The 21863-nt window shown below is 43.0% G+C and overlaps 2 protein-coding genes across 2 annotated transcripts in view; one reads left to right on the forward strand and one right to left on the reverse strand.

Annotated features, from left to right (window-relative positions):
- The window catches only part of ints6 (integrator complex subunit 6), a 37559-nt gene extending 33926 nt beyond the window's left edge, over positions 1-3633 (forward strand). The window contains exons 17-18 of the mRNA XM_083777319.1: positions 2651-2744; positions 3147-3633. Coding sequence (XP_083633445.1) covers positions 2651-2744; positions 3147-3240 — 188 coding nt within the window. The 3' untranslated portion in view covers positions 3241-3633. The remainder of the gene's footprint in view (positions 1-2650; positions 2745-3146) is intronic.
- Positions 3634-6876: 3243 nt separating this feature from the next.
- On the reverse strand, positions 6877-20855 carry serpine3 (serpin peptidase inhibitor, clade E (nexin, plasminogen activator inhibitor type 1), member 3). Its single transcript, XM_083776423.1, has 9 exons — positions 20759-20855; positions 16487-16803; positions 13832-14071; positions 11998-12237; positions 10571-10769; positions 9705-9805; positions 8095-8178; positions 7528-7611; positions 6877-6943 (listed from the first exon to the last, which is right to left on the reverse strand). The coding sequence occupies exons 2-9, from the start codon at positions 16749-16751 to the stop codon at positions 6891-6893; spliced, it is 1266 nt and encodes a 421-aa protein (XP_083632549.1). The 5' UTR covers positions 16752-16803; positions 20759-20855; the 3' UTR covers positions 6877-6890.
- Positions 20856-21863: the final 1008 nt, after the last annotated feature.

Raw genomic sequence — 21863 nt, forward strand, 5'->3', positions numbered from 1 at the left:
GGAATCCTGAAATTGTTTCATCCTCTAGTGCAGTTGGCCCAGCGTTTTAATTCACTTTAATTAAACCCCCTTTCCACCGGTTGGTTCCCAATGGGAACCGGTTCAGTTCTTTTTAGTTCTTAGTCCATGAGCCAGAGCTCCAAAATTGGTGGGAAAATCTAGACCTATATTAAATTGTTTATAGGATCAATACAAGTGAATTAATACATGATAACCCTTCCACAGTAGTAGCTTTTTAATTTCATATTTTCCTACATAATGCCTCATTTGCGTATTTAACAATGTAAAATTTGTAAGAGTTTCATTGTGATAACAATTTAATATAGGTATGGTTTAGCCCACTCAATTCATAATTAACGTTCCAATTTTGGAGCTCTGGTTCAAAAAGAACTGAACCGGTTCCCATTGGGAACCAACCGGTGGAAAAGGGACCTGTCTGTCTGTCTGTCTGTCTGTCTGTCTGTGGTTGTTTATTCTCCCAAGAGCATGGGAACGAATTTGCAAGCTGTCAATCAGCCCAATCATCAAAAGGTTGCAGGAATAAATAAATATGCTAATGCCCAGTGACGTCAATCTCAGAACCTCTGAATGTAGGACTGGTATCTCAATCAAAAAAGTGCAAGATCTTGAAATAAATAATTTACAAAAAAGTTTGAGAGCGGACGCAGCCGTCTATAACCACAACACCAGATATCTGTCTAAACACCTGAGCGTGGCCAGAGCGCTCTCTGTCTTCTGGTCGGTGGAATGTAAAATGAGAGCACTGTCTACCTTTGTTTGCACCACATAAAACTATAAAATAACAACTTGTAAACACATAGTCGTATTCATAGCTGTATTCAAGTACTCTTTGTATTTGGCATAACAATTAAGGTATGACATTATCGCACAGCCCCAAAAAGTTACCAAAAGAAAAAGTTAAATTGAAAGGTAATTCCTGACATTTTTTTAATTTGGGCAAGTGGGCGTGGCCTTTGGGCAAGTAGAACATGACCAAAGGGTTGGATTAGAATATCAGCGGTAACCAACCTTTTCAAGCCCAAGAGCCCATTTTATTCCCAATTGTAAGCCATGATCTACCACTAAAATAGGCTATGTTTAAAAAAACACTTTTCGACAGGCTCAATGCATGTGCACACATCCACACAAACACTATAGTTTAAATAAGAATAAATACTGATAATCAATGCCAAAATATTAAGACAAATGTATTTTTCCATAGTCAGACTGCTTGCCTGTGTAGGTATAGTAGTGAGTGAGAGGCTGTTTAGCTCTGTGGGTTTTTATACCATAGTTCTGTTCTGATATACATGACTATTATGCACAAGTTGTGCATCACAAGTTCCCAACGGATAGCGGTCAAACAAGAGAACAAACAAACTCTGCAGTTGATGACCCGATACACAAGTCTGGGGCCATCACTGCAAGCTATTCAAAAGCCACATTATGTGTATTTGTATTGGTATTGGTATTGGTATTGGTATTGGTATTGGTATTGGCTGCTTGTCAGTCTGACACCCGCTCACTCCGGGATCTACTTGAATGGCTTGTGCGAGCTACTGGTAGCTCCTGAACCCCTGGTTGGTTACCCCTGGATTAGATCAACTACAAATGATTCCTGAGCGTGGCACAGCTGCGGCTCAAGAGCTGTGTCGAATGCGGAGAAAAAGGTCTTGTACGTGACGTGTATGTGACAAAGTAGAGCTTACCCAACTAAACTCTACGGGCAAGTGCCTCTGAGACCTTTAGTGTCAACCCCTGTAACTAGAACTTGTTTGATTTTTGAGGATGCCAGTGGATTCCATCCATTTCATTTTAATTATAAAAGTAACTGCAAATTAAACAAATAGCAGGTTTAGCGTATTACGCAGCACCGACACATGGATTAAATAGCGGGTAACGCAGTAGAACTGTTAATATGGTATAGAGACCAAGTTGCTTGAGATGGGTAATCCAACACTCTTAAAATATCATTGTGTGGTTTATTTGTCAAAACTACCACTGAATGTAAGCTGTAAACCAGTGGTTCCCAAAGTTGTGTCCGGGGTCCCCCAGGGGTCCCCGAGGGAGTTCCAGAAGGAACCTCAACTAAATGATAGTTTGGAACCAAATAAACCCTTATGGATCTGTAACTGGTCCATTTGGTTCCATTTGTACAGTGTACAGAGTTAAATTAACATTGATTTTACAACATAAATTGGGGTCCCAGAGATGGAAATGCCATTAAATGGGGGTCTGTAGACTAATATGCATGTCAAACCGGGCGTCCTTGAAATTGGCGTATATTTTCGAATGGGGGTCCGCGGGGCTAATGAGTGTCAATTTAGGGGTCCTTGACATGAAAAGGTTTGGGAACCACTGCTGTAAACTAGGGCATTCACTTTTAGTAATTTTTTACTAGTTGACTAGTTGCCTAGTTTACTAGTCGACTAGTTGTTTAACTACCTCTTATGGCAATAAATATTTGTACATTTAAAAACTGTGTACATTGGTGAGTAACTATAATCTACCGTACCTGATCTTGAGGCCTACAAAATTGAGAAAAAATAAAATAAATGCCCTTCTGTAAACAACTCTACTCTAGTCTTGTTGGCCCGATGCTGCGCTGCACACTCATTGGTTCTCCTCCTCGTCGTTTCGTTTTGTACAGACTACGAGAAGATCTTCTATTTCCTGAAGCAGATCCAGGGGAGTCTGGATACGCGGCTCATCTTCCTCCAGAACATCATCAAAGAGGCGGCCAGGTGCGACGGCTTTAACCTTCACCTTTCTGTACAAGTATTGTGTTGCCTTTAAATATAGGGCTGTCAAAACAACTTCACCTTGAGGGGCATTGGCTTGGAAGCGAGGCCGCGTGTGTTTGACTTTTGGGATCCTGTATTCCTTGAATATCTTTGCCAAGACTTTTTTTTTCCCTTCAGGAACTTCCTTAATATAAATAGCAGTCTCATGTCCTGGAGCTTTGCTCTGGAACAAATCATTTGTGGAGACATTGACTAGCTTTTTTTTCTCAGCATTCTTTTTTCCTTTTCTTACAAGCTATTATTTCTTTGCTTAAATGTAATCAGCCCAGTGGCTTATTTAACCATAATGTGCAGAAATGTAACTTTATCTTTTGTTATCATTATTTTTTGTTTCCGTAACAGGTTCAAGAAGCGTGTTCTCATCGAGCAGCTGGAGAACTTTCTAGAAGAGATCCACAACAGATCCAACAACATGAACCACTTGGACGCACTCTGAGCCCCCCCCCCCCCCCCCCAAAAAACGAACACGCACACACACACACCCCGTGTGTCTACCCAACAAACTTTCCATCCTCCCTGCCCCCCCCCCCCCCATCCCCCCACACAGCGACACGGCAGACGGCATCCAACTTTCAAGACTCTCCTTCCCCGTCACTGGACCCTGTGCCTCGTGTTGGTCATCGGAGGTGTTTTGGATTGGTTTACACATATCCCCACTTAATCACTGAAACCCTATATACTTCATTGACTGGATGGAGTCCCCCAGGGGGTTTTACAAGGTCCCCCCCCCCCCCCCCTTCCTTTTTTTTGTCCCCTCTACACCAAATCGATTTGGGGAAAGTAGCTGACCTAGAAGCTCACGACGCATCGAGGGGTTTATAGATCAGCTATTTTTTGCTCTGTGTGTGCATGACTGTAATTTCTTTTCCCCAGAAGGTGGCATTCCCCTTCCCTGTTCCGGGCAAGGTTAATTAAATAAGGTTAGGAAGCGAAGACCCGTACGGTGGACTCCATGTTGCTCCCCGGAAGGAAAGAAACATGCGCAATAATGGGCTATATGCGGCCCAACACTTCCGCGTTCAGCTCAAATTGCACATTTATGTTTCTTTCCTTCCAGGGAGCAACATGGAGTCCACCGGTTCACAGTCTTTGTTTCCTAAGCTTATTTAATTAACCTTGGTTTCCGGGTCGATGTCTCATACCTTCGTTCGATTGGCTCAGGCAGCATATTTGAAGCGGAATCGTACAAACACCGTCACGTGTTTCCAGTTCAAATCTGTGAACCTGGACTAGTGTGAACGGGACGCGAGAATGCCATCTCCTGGGAAGGATGAACTAACAGTCATGCACAGAACCTGTATAAAGGGACGCCAGGGTTCATTTGGTTAACCTATGTTGATTCCAAGGACTATTAAATGAGGACCGGAAGACCGTACGGTGGACTCCATGTTGCTCCCTGGAAGGAAAGAAACATGCGCAATGGGCTATATGCAGCTAACACTTCCGCGTTCAGCTTCCTTGGTCTCAATTGTGCATATATGTTTCTTTCCTTCCAGGGAGCAACATGGAGTCCACCGTACGGTCTTCGCTTCCCGTCCTCATTTAGTAGTCCTTGGTTGATTCCCAGTCCGTTCTTCATCGATCCATTAAGTGGAGTGAGTGAGTGAGTTGTATTATTATTATTGTTGTTATTGTTACTGTTACAGGTGGAGAATTGATGGAAGGAAGCACTTGTAGGTAGCACGCCGGATAAAACAATACAATTGTTGGTCCGTCCGTGCACCGGTTTAGGGTTTCGATATTGATCCGTGGAACTGATGGTGCATGCGCACCTAAACTTCACACGAGACTCACCTGTGAGTGTTAAAAAGGTGGAAATCTGGATGGTCAAAAGGATAGTTCAAAGTGAAAAGAGAACTTTGATGAATGGAAGAATTAGTCCGGGCCTGAGGGTATTCAGAGTTCAGTTGTCTTCAACCCACCTCAGAGTGCAAACGGTAAGCAGTGTTCATGGTCACTCATCAACATTGTTTTGTTTCGGCACCGTTTTGATTCACTTAGTGACTTTCTTCATGTTGTGCTGAGTTTCAAGTTAAGACCCCCCCCCCCCCCCCCCCCAAAAAAATGGGGTCTTTTACTTTTTGGGGGAAAACTGTCTTAAAATATCAATGGTTTGACTGGTGATATTTTTTGGACATTGCTTTTTACCACTCCATTAACCACTTACGCCTTATGAAAAAATAAAAATAAATAAAAAACAATTATAATAGATTAAAAAATAGCAGATCTACAAGCTCACGAGATCGGCTATTTTGGGGATGTCAGGGTGAAAGTGGTTAAGAGAAAAGCACTCCGTAACTGTCTCCATACAGCCACAACAGGCACAACTTTTAAGATGGTCATTGCTGACAATGAAGACAATTCATTGTTTTGGATTTGTTTGTTCGTCATTCAAGAAAAACAAAAAGTAGTTGTTTTGATGCCCCTTGAGGGGAAAAAATATCTTGTTTTCTGCCCGGAGACAGAAGTGATATTGTATAATGTTCTAGTTCAGTGTTTCAACTGGTTTTGGTATAACTTTGTCTTTAACAATTTAGTATTTCATAAATACTCAATACAAATTTAAAAAGGGGAATCATTTTTGAACAGGGCTGGTGTAAATGTTGATATACAGTACAGGGACCATAGCTCAGGAACGCATCACGGTGAAGCAATAACAATGGCACTAGTATTACCACATAATTCCACCTTTGTTATCTCAAAACGGTTGTTATGCAAATAGCAAAATGTTCCCTCTCTGGGAGACAAAATGTCCCCTCTAGGGGGACATTTGTCCCCTCTCTAGGGGGACAAAATGTCCCCTCTCTGGGGGGACTTAGGTTTTGGATGCCAATTTGTCCTGTGTGCTGGTAGCTGCCAAATATTTAACTCCCACCTTAACTCCTTTTTTGTTTTCCCTCCACTGAATCTCAAACCAACACCTTGTCTTTATACATTTAATACACTTTTGAAATGGCTTATTTAATGTAAGTTAACCAACTTATGCCCCATTTAAATGTCTTTTGAAGTTTCCCAAAAATGGGGACGCCAGTGTTAAAGGTTAAAAGAAACAAATAAGCAAAACAAAAAAAAAGTTATTTAACTAAATTGAGCAGTGAGTATATTGGTTGACAGAGGACTAGGACAGGGGGTTGATTTGAGATTCAGAGGGGCAGCTCTCTTCCACTCCCTTCTCCCCCTTCCTTGGACAGGGACCAAATCTGCCATACTTGTCTTTGTTTGTGAAGAGGATGCTACCAAAAGAGAGTATTTTGAATACACTGTAAAGATGTAAATAACCTTAGAGTACTATTTAAAGAGAATGTTCAGTGGAAAAGGCCTTTTTGTAAGTATTTCCATGAATAAAAGCTTCTATTTTACACTGTGAAGGGCCATGTAAATAAAGTGTCACGTTGTTCTGTACGGCTGCGATTCATTTGTGTCTCGTTTCTAATGTATTACTGGCGTAAAATATTACAGAGGTAATATAATGTGTTGTGGTACAACATGCAGTATGTGATGGGATCTGATTGAATGTAGGCCATGTCTCAGTTCTTACAGCCTCTGAAAGTGCAGGCTGTAAATGTTAAAATACTGGGTGACATTCTATGTCTTCTAAATCCTGACGGTTTTATGAAAAACCTGTTTGTATGACAGTTGTTCTCAAACATTTTCATTTCAAGGACCCTCAAAAATATATGTAATTGGCCACCGACCCCCATCTGAAAATGTTCCAGTGACTTTTTAGCAGTTGAATATTGTTGAAATAGACATTTGTGTGTAATATGGAAAGAATATTTAATTAATTTGTGCAATTTCATGCACATTCTGTCAAACTCCTGTCATGTCCCATTATTTTTCTCCCCTCTAAACATTTCCATTAGATGAAGAAAGGACCAAAACACTTTGTTGTAAAAACAACACGCGTATTAAAAATTTATTTACAGATATATACAAAAAAATATATATATATATATTGTCCCTCTTACTGAAGTGTCTTCCGGACCCACCTGTTGGTCCCCAATAAATACCAGTAGTGAGATAGGGTGGGTGGGGTGGTGTGTGGATGAGGTGTTGGGACTTGGGGGGAGAGTTAGAGTCTTTGATCTATGTTGCCTGGTCCACGGGATTCACCACTCGTCCAATGAATAAGATGGAGCCTGAAAACAGAAAACCGCAATTATGAGCATCGAAAGGTTCAACTTGACTGCCTGGCATCTCGCTCTGTTGTGAATCTGCAGCGGCAGTGTTTTCGTCAACTAAAACTATGACGAAAAATGTTCGACTACCTTTTTTCACTGACAAAAACGAAAAAGAAACTAAGCCATGATGACTAAGGTCTAAATATGCTGTTGATTTTGTCAAAAACTAGATAAAAATGTTAGGAAGGGACTAGTGGACATTGGACAAGAGATCCAAGTTATTTTACACTTGGTTGCATGCTGAAAATAGCAGATCTATAAGCCGCAGTGCGACGCATTGTGAGCTTGTAGATCTGCTATTTTCAGCAAGTGTAAAATCAGTCATTACGACGCCATCAAGGCCCGCCAAAATACATTTTTGTCGACTAAATCATGACATTTAGTCGGACTAAAACTAGACTAACACCAAAACATTCCAGGTGACTAAAATGTGACTAAAACTAAATGAAAACTGTTCAAAAGACTGACTAAAACTAAAATCTATATTTTGCTGCCAAAAACAACACTGCACAGCGTTATATCTTAAGTTTGCAAATAATCACCTGTGTCGACTTGCCGCAAAAGAAACAAGAAGGGCCGGTCGGCTTTGAAGACGGGCGCGCGGGATCGTTTGAGAAGCACCATAGCTGCAAGGAAAAGAAAGACACATCCATAAACTTCTGACTATGAATATAGAGGAAGGGCCTAGGTGAATATAGACGAGGAAGGACCTAGGTGAGTATAATTGGTTATTTGGGGGGGTGCTAGGATTCAAGTGGTTAATTCATCAACACCGATTTTGTTGAAACGTGCGTGTCTCAGCTGGCCATCATCATCATCATCATGCAGTGGCGTACACAGACATTTAGAGGGGCAGGTGCCTCAAGTGGAAAAAAAGGGGCACCTTGTGCAGCGCGTGGAACCGGCCCGGTTGCCTTAATAGTGTGATATTTATAGATTTTGGGGCCTAAAAAATATATATGAAGCTTTTTTATCAAGGAATTGATCAATGTCACCATGGTCCACATTTCTTTCTTCAAAAGGGCACATTTGTTCAGAGGGAAAAGGGCAGGGGGTGCTCTAGCACCCCCTAGTGAGTATCTGTGCAAGCCGTGCAGTAAATTCCTCACCTGTAGCAGCAGCTGCCTTCGTCCCGTCTTCAGTGACTTCTATCTTTGCCTCGTGGAACGCGTCCGACACATACAGACCCTCTGCTGTAGGAACAGAACAAAATGTAACCACTGCAATGAGCGACAGTACTGTAACCATGATTGTCCCCCAAGAGCATAGTATAGAGCGCCGCAGACCCGCCCCCTACCAGGGCCCAGGAAATGATTCCCCGTTCATTTTACTCATAGACATTTCAAAAACGTAAGACCTTTTAAGCCTCGTACAAAGCCAACTGGAGTTGTGACAAATCATGACAAATCATGGGCCGAACAAAGAATTAGAAAGAAGAAAAAAAACGGCAGGTTACAACACTTGTTGTTTTTCTTCTTTGTAATTATTTGTTTGGTCCAAAATATTGTGTTTATTGTCATGATTTGTCACGACTCGAGTTTGCTTTGTCCGCGGCGTAACCGCCTTTAAATAAATACTTTTTGAAAAGCCTATGGGGAAAAATGCATTGGGCATCTATAACATGGAAGCTTATGTATGCACAGATCAAAGTGATCTAGGAATATTAAAAATCAAAATAGGTGATCTCAGGGGTGCGTCCTTTCTCCACTTCTCTACTCATTATACACTCATTTCTGTCAATCTCACTTTAGTACAGTTATGATGTATAAGTTTGCTGATGACACATCCTTAGTAGGTCTTATTACCAACGAGGTTGAAACCGACTACCGCAGAGCAGTAGAGGAGCTGGTGAGATGGTGTGAGAGTTACAACTTGATTCTAAACATCTCTAAAACCAAAGAGATGTTTATAGATTTTAGGAAAAAGAAATCAAGCCCCCTCCCCCCCCTCTTCATCAATGGGGAAGAGGTAGAAAGAGTTTCCTCCTTCCGGTTCCTAGGGACCACCATCCATGAATCCTTATCATGGGATCTTAACACCAGTCTCATAATAAGTAAATCACACCAGCGTCTCTATTTCCTGCGGCAGCTTAAGAAGTTCAAAGTCAGCCAAGCAGCCATGACTCACTTCTATAGGGCCACTATTGAAAGTGTTCTCACCTTCTCCATGCTTGTCTGGTTTGGTCACACAACCTCTCAAGACAAATTAAAGCTTGAAAGAGTAGTACGTCGCGCATCAAAAAACATTGGATGCAGCTTCCCTACACTTTCCTCACTCTATTCCACCAGAATAATTAGGAAGGCAAATAAAATCATTGCAGACAACTCCCATTCTGCACATCACCTCTTCAATCTCCTCCCATCAGGCAGGAGATATAGAAGTATCCAGAGCTCAACATGTCGCTTCAGGGATAGCACTTACCCTGTAGCCATTAGACATCTGAACTCATAGTATATACTATACATATAGCACTTTAAAAGAAACTGAATGTAATTTCCTATGCTGCTGGTTTTTGTTTTTGTATTGTACTGTCCTTCTTGTTTGTGTATCTATGGTTGTCTGTATATGTTGAGTATGAACCAAGACAAATTCCTATCACTTGTTGACATGTCAAATAAATGATTGAATCTTGAATCTTATGCAGTGCCCAACGAAAGTCAAATTTTAGTAAGAATGTTGTGTACTGTATATACTGTACAAAGTTGTAATTTATATTTACCAGATATGCCAGTGAAGTCAGCCGCTGTGGGGCTGAACGTATCGCTCACACCCATGGAAGGCAGCACGGACCTCAGGTTGAACCGGTTCTGCATTTTAAACCTGGAAATCGCACACATCGGGAAAATAAATAACCAACCCCAAGAACCCATAATATCCTTCTGTACAGATAAAGATACGGTATGCTGATGAATGGTACGGTAACAAAATCACTTGCAAACTAAACACAATTGATATGCTCAGCGTGATCTTTCTTCAGCAAGAGATTCAGGAATGGAAAACAGTGTGTATGAAGCCCAACACACACACCGTCTGCGAACGCCGCGCGCCAAAACAGCCGCCATCCGTTATTTTCAATGAACCTATCCCACACCTGGCGGCGTCCGAAACGCACCGGCGTGCGTTCACGCCTCGCCTGACGCTCCGATACGCCACTGTTCTATTTTCACAGGCGTTGCCGCGTCGCTGCGCACCCGCTTCACAGACGGTGAAGAAGCCATCCTCACTGTTTTGTATGTCTATTTACTATTATTATTATCACAATTGTTGTAGTTATTATTTGGCATTATTGGGTATTGGTTTGATGGGTTATTATGTATTTGAATCACTGTTTGGACACCAAGGGCACGCCTCCCCAGACCTAATTGATTGATTGAGAGCATATGTAGGCCTGGGTGATTGGGGAGCGGCATGCACCTGGTGGACAAACCAGTTTTACCAGACAGACAACACAGAAGAGACAAATGCCAGAAGGAGCTGTTTGTGTGTTGGGCTTTACACACACACACACTCACACAGTAACCCAATATTAAAGTACTACCATAACAACTAAGCTTGCGACCAGTCCATGTGTGTGACGATGATCACCTGGGCAGGAAGATGTCCATCTTGGTCCTACGTAAGCCCATGTCCCAGTCGGCGACGTGGCGCGGGGTGAGCTGTGACTCCAGGGCAGACAGCGGGGTCTTCCTGTCGCTGGGCAGCGCCAGCAGCAGGCTGAGGGAGTGGCGCAGGTAGGGAAGCTCCAGCACGGTGTAACGTTGGTCCGACGTCGTCCGGAACTGACCTGCATTTAAAACAGCAGTACGTTGTATTACAGGCAGATACGCACTTTAATTAAAACGTTTTCAGAATATTTTAACACATTTACAGTAGACCTGAGGACGTTTCTACAAATGTCTTCTAAATCCTGACGGTTTTCTGAAAAACCCATGTTTCTATGTCAGTGGTTCTCAAATTATTTCATGTGAAGGACCCCAGAAATGTTATGAAATTGGCTGCCGAAAATATGTTGTTCCCCCCCAGAAGCAAAGATTTGAGTTAAAAACGTTCGCTCCGAAAGAATATATATTCAAAGATTTGCGCCACATTTTCACAATAAAAAATAAATAGCAGATCTACAAGCTCGTAGCACGGCACTCAGTGCTATACTTTAGCTATTTTTTCAATAGCTAAAGTATAAAATAATGCAAACTGGATTATGGTTTCATGACATGAATTTTCATTTATTTTTTATTGTTATGACCACAATTACACACAAACAGCCTGAACTTTGAACATTCAGTGAATTTTCTGTGGCCTGGGATTTTCTCTGTGTCTGTGAAGCCTTTTGCGCTGCAATGCAAACAGGCCAAAACAGTGACATCTGCTGGCAAAATCCCATTGTCATAATTATATGAGATTTGGCTGTCTCTTACATCACACTCCACAGGAAAATCAGAGCACTTGTTTGAGCCAGAAAACCCCAGACCACAGAACATCTACTGAATGTTTTTTTTGGGGGGTGCTCAGAATCAGACTGTCACAATCCCTTTAACTGTTAATATAAATGTCCACCATTTGATTATGCCACCGTCAAAATCCTATATTCCATAACGTAAATATCTATGTTGATAGTTTGACATTTCAGCACCATGGGACACTGGACAGCGACCTATTTAGTGGGATTGTGCAATGCCCATGAGCAGCTACACAGGACAGCAGACATGATGTTTTCTTTGTGACACATTATTCTAACACCTTTTTCCCCAGAATTGTAAAGTTATAGGAAATAAAAAAAACACTAAGTATGAATCAGGCTTAAGGAGGGCTGTGTCAGTCAGTTCAAACCACTTTGGTTGGTTTAGGTGTAGAGCGTGGCCTCTATGGGCCAACTGGCTGGTCTTTAAGATACTTAGTCTTGTTGACTTGTATCTACAATATATAACTACATTCCCAAAGATTTGGTATAGGGGGGGACCAAAGCAAATACACTTGGGGATTACACGCTTGCTCGCTTGACGTCAGAATCTTACCAAAGTTGACCTCCGTGGCCTGGTACATCATGGGCACTTTGATGATGCTTCCATCCGCCAGAGTGAAGGGCAGGTTCTGTGTGTTGACGAACAGGAACTGCTTCTGCCAGACACCGCGGAAGGACACGGTGTTGATGAGGGCCATCTGCAGCCGGCTGCCCCACAGCGAGGCCTCTCCCTGGGCCTCACTCCCCGAGCCCGACTGCTCCCCGCTCCCTGACTGGAGGGGCCATGTTTCATCTGGGAGTTCCACAAGAGAAAAATGTCAACGTTTCGCACTGAATGGCACCAGCGTTGATTTCGTCGACTAAGACGAAAATCTTTCGTTGACTGCCTTTTTTCACTGACGAAAACTGAAATTGAAACTAAATGAACACTAAGCTATGATGACTAAAACTAAGACTAAATATAGTGACAATTTAGTAAAAACTAGACTAAAATGTTAGGAAGGGACTAGTGGACAAGAGATCCAGTATAAGTCGTTTTACACTTGCTTGCATGCTGAAAATCTGATCTGCAAGCTCACAACACGTCGCCCTGCAACGTGTTGTGAGCTTGCAGATCTACGCGTTGTAGATCGGCTATTTTCAGCAAGCCAATCTACGCGTTGTAGATCGGCTATTTAATTTTAGTATAAAATTAGGCCTTTCGACACCATCAAGGTCCGCCAAAATACATTTTAGTCGACTAAATCAACTGTAGATTTTAGTCGACTAAAACTGGACTAACACTAAAACATTCCGGGTGACTAAAATGTGACAAACTAAATTAAAGCCATTCAAAAGCCATTAAATTAAAATGTGCTGCCAAAATCAACACTAAATGGCACAATGTCTACATTTCATTGCCAGGACGTCTTGGCAGTCTTAATAATTGAGTTGCAACATATACTTGGCACAATAATGGAGGCTTTAACCTGGACGATGTACCCATTTTGTGGCATTTTAACATGACGACATACTAGCCTACCTATTTTCGGGCATTTCATTATAGGAGTATTTGCTCAAATGTTTTTTTCCAATAAAGCTCAAATAGAAAAGCCAATAGGCTATTTTCATTGTGCAACACTGCCGTACAACAAATTACAAAATAGGGCTTAAAGCTGCTATAAGCAATAATATGTCCAATTTTTAATGACCTTTTATTTTTGGGGTATTCAGACAGCCAGCAATAGGTAGAACGCTCCCAAAAAAGAATTGTCTCTAGTCTCTGACACATCTAGGGGCCACAATCTGCATTCAAAGATTTTCCTAGAAGCTTTGTCATTGGTCAATTTGCCTTTCTGCTTCCTGATTGGTTAGTCATTGCGACAGGGTTTTCTAGCTTCTAGGAACATCTTTGAATGCAGATTACGGCCCCTAGATGTGTCACGGTCTCACCAGAGACTATATTTATTTTGGGAGCGTTCTACCCATTTCTGTCTGAATACCAAAAAAAAAGTCATTAAAAATGTTGACATAGGCCCAGGCCGTAGTGTAACGGTCTGGGCACCGGACTGGTGATCCAGTCGCGGTGTGCCGCGGGTTCGACTCCCGAACCCGACACGGCCTTTACCGCATGTCATCCCCCCATCTCTCTCCCGTTTCCTGTCAGCCTACTATCTGTCCCTTAAAAAATCAATAAAAGGCGTAAGCCGCAAAAAAAAAAAAAAAATAAAAAAAAAATGTTGACATATTATTGCTTATAGCCTACTGTAGCAGCTTTAAGTAAACCATACAAATTAACCAATTAATTAACAGATGCGTTCGTTATCCAACTCATTGCATAACGAATATAGACACATAAGGCATGGCTCTCTGGGACAATACTACTTTTGTGAGGCTTTACTACTCACCACTGCCATGGCTGTGTCCCCATCGCACCAGTTGGCTGTGCGTGTGGTTTGGTTGGCTAAAATTGGCTCGGACCAAGCTGGCGTTGGCCCAGGCTGCCGCGTGCTGAGTGAACTCTGTCAGGAGCTGAACGCCACTTTGGATGAACAAGGCGCAGGCCTGCTGTAGCCACATCCCTTCACTGGTGTTTCCAACGCCCACTTCGCTTTGCAAATGCAACAGGAAGTCTTGTACCTGCACGTCTGTGAGATGAAGGAAAAACAAAATGCAAGAATGAGAGCAACAGAGATGGTGATACACCGGAAAGCATAGCAATCTCTTAACTTTGTTTTACAATGACAGAGGTGAGGTTTTACATGTTTTATGTCTGTTGAATTAAGAGCTATTTAATTAGCTGAGGTCTACTAATTCGCAAAAACCTTAGCCAGGGCAGAACTGGAAGTTGCACTTTATTTGATTTGTAGTGAACTTCAACAGTAAAACAGAGAGACATGGTACTAAAACTGCCTTTGTAAGAAAATGTCCAAGACCGTCTATGCCTCTTGCTGGGGGGCAAGAGGCATAGAGAATGAGTGAGAATGAGTTATTCCTCTATAACCAAAATAACATCTAATTGTAATGAAGCAGTTCAAACTGTGCATACCGCATTCTTGCAAGGCCATGCAAAAGCAAATGCCCAATATACTTAACCACATAACACCTATATATATACAGTTATACACACCATTGTCATCTGATGAAAAGCAAATGACAAAAAAATTTACAAGCAGCGACGTGTCCAATAGTTTGTGACTGGGGTTGCCCTCCAAAATACCAAGAGAGCACCCTGAGTGCATTCCGGCACTCTCACAGCTGTTTCTGTATGCCTCTCCGGACCTAGCTGGGCTGGCACATAGGGTGGCACCCCACCACCCCAGGGACACGCCGCCGCCACTGTTTACAAGCACACAACAACGCATCTCCATGTGGTGACTGGGGTGGGCTTGTCGAACTGCTATTTTCACGAACTATTTGTGAACATTTTAGTTCATTCTATTTATTTTAATTTTATTATTACAACAGTGTATTTTATACACTCAAAATAATGTGCCCAGAAATAGGGACACCACGTTTGAAAGTGGTTAACACTGCTTAACATATTTCCCTCGTGGCTGGTGACTGCCGTACAGTACACCACATGGAGGTCATCATCTGCCAAGAGCTCTCCCTGCATGTCAAATGAACCGTCCAAGTTCTAAATCACATTCCTTGGCACTAATGAGAGCACCATTTCTACATCAGTACACAACGGTTATTTGAAACAATTCGTCGACCTCTACGAGCAGTATAATGTCATAATATCAGCCAGGAAGGAAGGAAGGAGGTGGTATTTTATTACCCCCCCACCCCCCTGCAACAGTGCTTGGCACTCAAAGCTATTATACCATAGCGATTTGCACTCATTGACATGCATCAGCAATTTAGTCGAGTAGCAACAAACAGGCATTGGCAGCTTGCAGAACCATAGGCAGTCATTTCCAGAGGAATTTAGTGTATAATTTTAGCCTCACATGCCTCGAATGGAATAGGACGGTGATGGACGCACTGGTGGAAAGTAACTAAGTACTTTTACTTAAGTACAAGTTTGAGGTATTTGTACTTTACTTGAGTATTTCCAATTTCCAATACTTTTACTTCTACTCCACTACATCTCAGTGCCAAAATGTTTACTTTTACTCTAATTTTGATTATAAAACATACATTAACCACTTCAACCCTATACATTTCGGCCATTTGAAAAACGCGACGCATTGTGAGCTTTCAATATTTTGCACACATTTTGAACAATGAGTACTTTTACTTTTAGTACATTTTGATGCCGATACTTTTGTACTTTTACTCAAATACATTTTCAATTCCATACTTTTACTTGTAACGAAGTAGTTCTAAATTGCAGTATTGGTACTTTTACTTAAGTAAAACAATCGAGTACTTTTTCCACCACTGCTTTCAAATGAACATGTGCGGCCAACATGATGACATTCCATCCCTGTCTAACATAATGTGATCAGAATATTACTTAGGGGCATATTCAGAGCGCTGTGACGTTGCACCCCTCTATCGTACACAACGGTGTCGTTAAGCTGAAGAAGAAAAAAAAGACGATCTACAAGTTTAATCTCATCTTTGTGGTGTATTCCTGTATTGTGTTTTCTTCAGTGGCCTCTTGACCTCAGAGACCCTGGGCCTTGCCCTCAGGGGTGGGTAATGAGATTAGAACTAGTGGGAAAGGCAGGCATTAAGGCTCCAGACACCACTGTGCTCTGCCCTGGGCTAAATAATGGCCAGAAGCAGCACCACTCCACACCACCTGGTACCAACAGCACAGCACCGGGGGGGGGGAAATCCTGGATACAACTTTGAGGATAGCCTAACAGCTACCTAAAACTCAAAGGTGTATTTAGTGAATACAATATGACAAATATAGCCACAAGCAGTGATAACATGGGGTCAAGCTTCAGTTCTTGCCCGTTTCCCATGGCCCTCTACCATATTGTATTGCCGGATTTTGTGGAAAGCAACAGCTCAGAACTGTTAAGAACTGCAAAAAGTGGCGGAAGAAGAAAAAACTGTATAAAAACAATAGAGGCCTTCACCCCTTTGGGAGTGAATCCTACCATTTACGTTGTATCCAAGCATCCCCTCTAGTTGAGCTAGCGTATTTCCTCGGGCGCCGAGCTGCAGTAACCCCAAGGACAACGAGACGCTCACTGGCGAGACGATCAGGTTGGAACTGTTCTCTGTCTCCGTGAGCGCTCGGTAGAGGCTGACGGCGAATCGCGTGTGCAGCTCGCCCATGTTGTCTTGGAGACTGCCATTGCAATGGCTTCTCTCAAACAAGCAGAAGCAAATGATGACCGAAGCCACTGACAGGCGACACATGGCCTCGGTGTTGTAGGTTCCAAGGGTGGTATAACAGCAGTCCCAAAGATGCCTGTGGGACAAAAAATATAAATTATATATATATTTATTTATTAAATATAGGTGTATAGTTTAGCAGAAAGAAAAAGGCAATATTAAAAGATGACTTCATCGCTTTTCAACCCATCTTCACATAATTGGTCCTCAATAATGTTGATGATATAAAATGGCACAATTATTTTCTACTCGGTCTGTACGGCAGTTCAGAAACCCATCTCCCAGTGACATCATCGATGCGGAATCCAAGCTAATTAGAAACTGCAGGCTTTCTATTCTTAAAGTTATAATTCTATAATGGCCATCGTTCTGGCGATAATCAAAATCTCATATATACGCTTTTTAAATCTTATTTAAAAAAAGATTGCCTAAAGATGATGTCGCTGGAAGATTCTGAATTGCCCACAGCCCTCCTGGCTAGTAGTCCAGGCAATCTAGCCCATTTTAGACCCAAAAATCAGACTAATTAAAATAGTTTTTTTTTCAACAGATATCATTTCTATGAGGTGTCTAGAATAACATACTAAAAGTCCTAAGAAATCCTAGATGCGGAAATATGTTTAATTCTCATCAATTCAAGATGTGTGCTAATACCTCAAGAAAACTAAACACCCTAATGGGCTTTTTTTTTTCTTTTGTCCTATCACAATGAAACTTTCCACAATGAATCTTAACATGAAAACTAAACTTTTTTGTATTACAAGTTTCTCTGAACATTAATTTGAATATGCAAATTAGCTTAATATATATTGAATATGCCCACATTTGCATATCACGAAAATTACTTTTCCCCAAAATGTATAATATTTACATTGTTGTTTGTTAATGATATCAAACACACTGATCAGACTTTCATGAACCATTTCATCGAAATATTGTGACTTCATAGAATAACACCATTCATATGTATGACAAATGCATAAATCCGTCAAATCTTCCTCCAACCATCCTACTGCTAATGGTTGATGGCAATGCTGCTTTTGGACTGGCCTCTAACCTGAAACCTGCCGGGCTTGGTTGTACCTACCGGGGGCATAACCCCCACCGGTATAGTCCTCAGGGTCACAGAGGCACACAAGCCTCCCCACCACGACAAGGTAGCAACAACAGGGGAGGTTCCCCCGCTAACGTGGCCCAGGAAAGAGAAGTCTGGAACTCTCTGCAACCCGACTTCAGATGAGCGGATGAAGATGAATGGATGGATGAATTTGCAACACATTAAAGGGATTGTGACATTAAAAATAAATGAATTAATGTCACATGTGAAACCTTTAAGGAGTAGGAAACACACAACATAATTGTAGCGACAGAGCTGTGTGATGGAGTCTACCTGGAGGTAATCTGAGTTCCCAGAAGTTTTATTTTTCGCCACTAGGCGGGCGAGAAAGACTTCTGGGAAAAGAGGACCGTATCCATGTGAGGGAAGTACGTTGCGCTCAGAATCTGAGCGGACACTCCCCTTTCCGGTCTGAAGCACTGTGCATACCATGAAAATAGTCAGAAGGGAATCCAATTCCAAATTGAATTGTAGTAGGCCACCACCGCTCAAGGAGCAATTGTTTCCCTTCCGTCTTATTTAGCGCCCACTCCATGTGGAACCCGCCCCTGTCTTTTGATTCACATTTCATTTGAAACGCAACGCACTGGGCCACACCCCTGCTGCACAGGATCTGAGGCCAATTTTCCTAGACTAACCTGGAGGAGACAGAGCTGTGTGATGGAGTCTACCTGGAGGTGACAGAGCTGTGTGATGGAGTCTACCTGGAGGAGACAGAGCTGTGTGATGGAGTCTACCTGGAGGTGACAGAGCTGTGTGATGGAGTCTACCTGGAGGTGGGAGAGCTGTGTGATGGAGTCTACCTGGAGGTGGGAGAGCTGTGTGATGGAGTCTACCTGGAGGAGACAGAGCTGTGTGATGGAGTCTACCTGGAGGAGACAGAGCTGTGTGATGGAGTCTACCTGGAGGTGACATAGCTGTGTGATGGAGTCTACCTGGAGGTGACAGAGCTGTGTGATGGAGTCTACCTGGAGGTGACAGAGCTGTGTGATGGCGTCTACCTGGAGGTGGGAGAGCTGTGTGATGGAGTCTACCTGGAGCTGACAGAGCTGTGTGATGGAGTCTACCTGGAGGTGACAGAGCTGTGTGATCGAGTCTACCTGGACCTGGAGGTGACAGAGCTGTGTGATGAAGTCTACCTGGAGGTGGGAGAGCTGTGTGATGGAGTCTACCTGGAGGTGACAGAGCTGTGTGATGGAGTCTACCTGGAGGTGGGAGAGCTGTGTGATGGAGTCTACCTGGAGGTAGCCTGACCTAAGCAGAGACATTTCTGGTCTAGAGGGGCGGGTCGCGCCTCAGAAATGCGCGCACCCTGATTGGATCTCATCGATCTGTCCGTCACCCCCGGCCCCTCCTCTCCCCCCTAGTGCAGCGCTACGTCACATCATTTAGAGCGACGCCCACCCGGAAGGGTTGACTCCCACTTTTAGACTGGTTCAGCCCACGGCTTTTTCCAGGCTTTCATCTTTCGCGCAGACGAAATGAAAGCCTGGGTATCGAGGCTAACCTGGAGGTGACAGAGCTGTGTGATGGAGTCTACCTGGAGGTGACAGAGCTGTGTGATGGAGTCTACCTGGAGGTGACAGAGCTGTGTGATGGAGTCTACCTGGAGGTGGGAGAGCTGTGTGATGGAGTCTACCTGGAGGTGACAGAGCTGTGTGATGGAGTCTACCTGGAGGTGACAGAGCTGTGTGATGGAGTCTACATGGAGGTGACAGAGCTGTGTGATGGAGTCTACCTGGAGGTTACAGAGCTGTGTGATGGAGTCTACCTGGAGGTGACAGAGCTGTGTGATGGAGTCTACCTGGAGGTGGGAGAGCTGTGTGATGGAGTCTACCTGGAGGTGGGAGATGTGTGATGGAGTCTACCTGGAGGTGGGAGATGTGTGATGGAGTCTACCTGGAGGTGGGAGATGGCCTGCAACAGCTTCAGGCGCGTCTGCAGAGTACAGGAACAAGAAGACTGGGATGGACTGAGACACTGCTGCAGCCAGGGGATGTCCTCCCAGAGGTAGGTCACCTGGCCTCTGTGACCCTGAGGACTATACCGGTGGGGGTTATGCCCCCGGTAGGTACAACCAAGCCCGGCAGGTTTCAGGTTAGAGGCCAGTCCAAAAGCAGCATTGCCATCAACCATTAGCAGTAGGATGGTTGGAGGAAGTTTTGACGGATTTATGCATTTGTCATACATAAATTTGTCATACATATGAATGGTGTTTTTGATGTTATTCTATGAAGTCACAATATTTCGATGAAATGGTTCATGAAAGTCTGATCAGTGTGTTTGATATCATTAACAAACAACAATGTAAATATTATACATTTTGGGGAAAAGTAATTTTCGTGATATGCAAATGTGGGCATATTCAATATATATTAAGCTAATTTGCATATTCAAATTAAGTTTCAGAGAAACTTGTAATACAAAAAAGTTTAGTTTTCATGTTAAGATTCATTGTGGAGAGTTTCATTGTGATAGGACAAAATAAAAAATAATGCCCATTAGGGTGTTTAGTTTTCTCGAGGTATTAGCACACATCTTGAATTGATGAGAATTAAACATATTTCCGCATCTAGGATTTCTTAGGACTTTTAGTATGTTGTTCTAGACACCTCATAGAGATGATCTATGGTGAAAAAAATTCTATTTTAATTAGTCTGTCTGGAAATGCTACTTTGCCTGGACTATAGTATTTACCATGAAGTGAGGACCACTATGAAGACAGTTTGAAAAGTGGTGAAGTCTTCCTTTAAGTTATATTTAGATTTTGAAGTATGAAATTATGAATATGCTATGACAACACACACAGCTTCTCATAATTAAGATTGCAGCATCAGCAGGTGTCCTAAATGCTAGTTAATCAGTTCGGAGTGAGAACACATGTGGAGGAATTGGTGGATGCTGAAAAACCTACCTGGCGTCCCTGGAGACAGGTGAGGTATTGTCCGTGTGATCCCCGCCACTTCTGTCAACGGTCAGTCACTGTGTGAATCCCACACTGTGTGTCGGTTGCTGCTATATCTTCCTTCCCTGTCAGTCACTTTGTTGTGCCCTCTGTCTCTGTCCCTTTTGCTTTGCTTATTGCATGAGGGAGCATGCAGTCATGAGACCTCGTTTAAAAAGGGAATGCTCCGCGTTTAGTGGTCTCTGTCGGCGATGTCCGTACCACTCGGCCAGAATTCCTGCCTCTCTCCACCACGGCGCTATAAGGAGCCAGGCGGAGGGAGGCATGTCCCTGGCCAGCAAATCCCGAACCAGCTGGGGAAAGAGCGACAACACACACACACACACACACACACGCACGCACGCACACACACACACACACACACACACACACACACACACACACACACACACACACACACACACACACACACACACACACACACACACACACACACACACACACAGACACACACAGAGAGAGAGAGAGAGAGAGAGAGAGGGCGCAGTTCAAAGTCATTGGCCTTTTGTTGTGATGATCAAAAGATGTCATAGGGAACCGTCATAGGGCTTTTACTGGAATGCAACTGCGGCGTTCTTCTCCTGACATCAAAGAAAAGTGCCGTGTCAGCATTTTGTAATTGATAATTGGTGAGGCTAGTCGACCTGCTGTGTGGAATGCATACGATAATTGTCTGACTGTTGTTGTTTCCTTTCTCTGGCATATTGTCCACCTGGCTGTCAATATCCACCTGTTGCCATTTTTTCACCTCAGCTCAGCTCACTGAGCTCCCATGAGTTCTTGAGTGCTATCATGTCATTTTATGGACAGAGAGTAGGCCCACATTCAGCAGCTGGAGCCTGGACTCCCTGGAGCAGCCTAAAAGGATTTCACTTAAACATTTCTCATTTTTGAGGGGCCCTAGCCCCGCCCTATACAGCCCTTTGTCCTAACACAAACATTTGCCAGTGACAATGAAAGGAGAATTTACGTCATATGTGTGTAGCCTATAAGACTTTTTTTTGTCCTAACACAAACATTAAATGCCATTGAAAATGAAAGGAGAATTTACGTC

Source organism: Protomyctophum parallelum (assembly GCF_964188405.1).
Source record: "Protomyctophum parallelum genome assembly, chromosome: 11".
Classification (NCBI taxonomy): Eukaryota; Metazoa; Chordata; class Actinopteri; order Myctophiformes; family Myctophidae; genus Protomyctophum; species Protomyctophum parallelum.

What these genes read in the sequence shown, in the direction of transcription:
- serpine3 (XM_083776423.1), bottom strand. Translation starts at nt 16,751, where the DNA reads ATGTGTCGCCTGTCAGTGGCTTCGGTCATCATTTGCTTCTGCTTGTTT. An exon ending in ATGGACATCTTCCTGCCCAG is followed by an intron (nt 9,806 to 10,570) that starts GTGATCATCGTC and finishes TGCGATTTCCAG; the next exon opens with GTTTAAAATGCAGAACCGGT. An exon ending in TTTGCGGCAAGTCGACACAG is followed by an intron (nt 6,944 to 7,527) that starts GTGATTATTTGC and finishes TTCTGTTTTCAG; the next exon opens with GCTCCATCTTATTCATTGGA.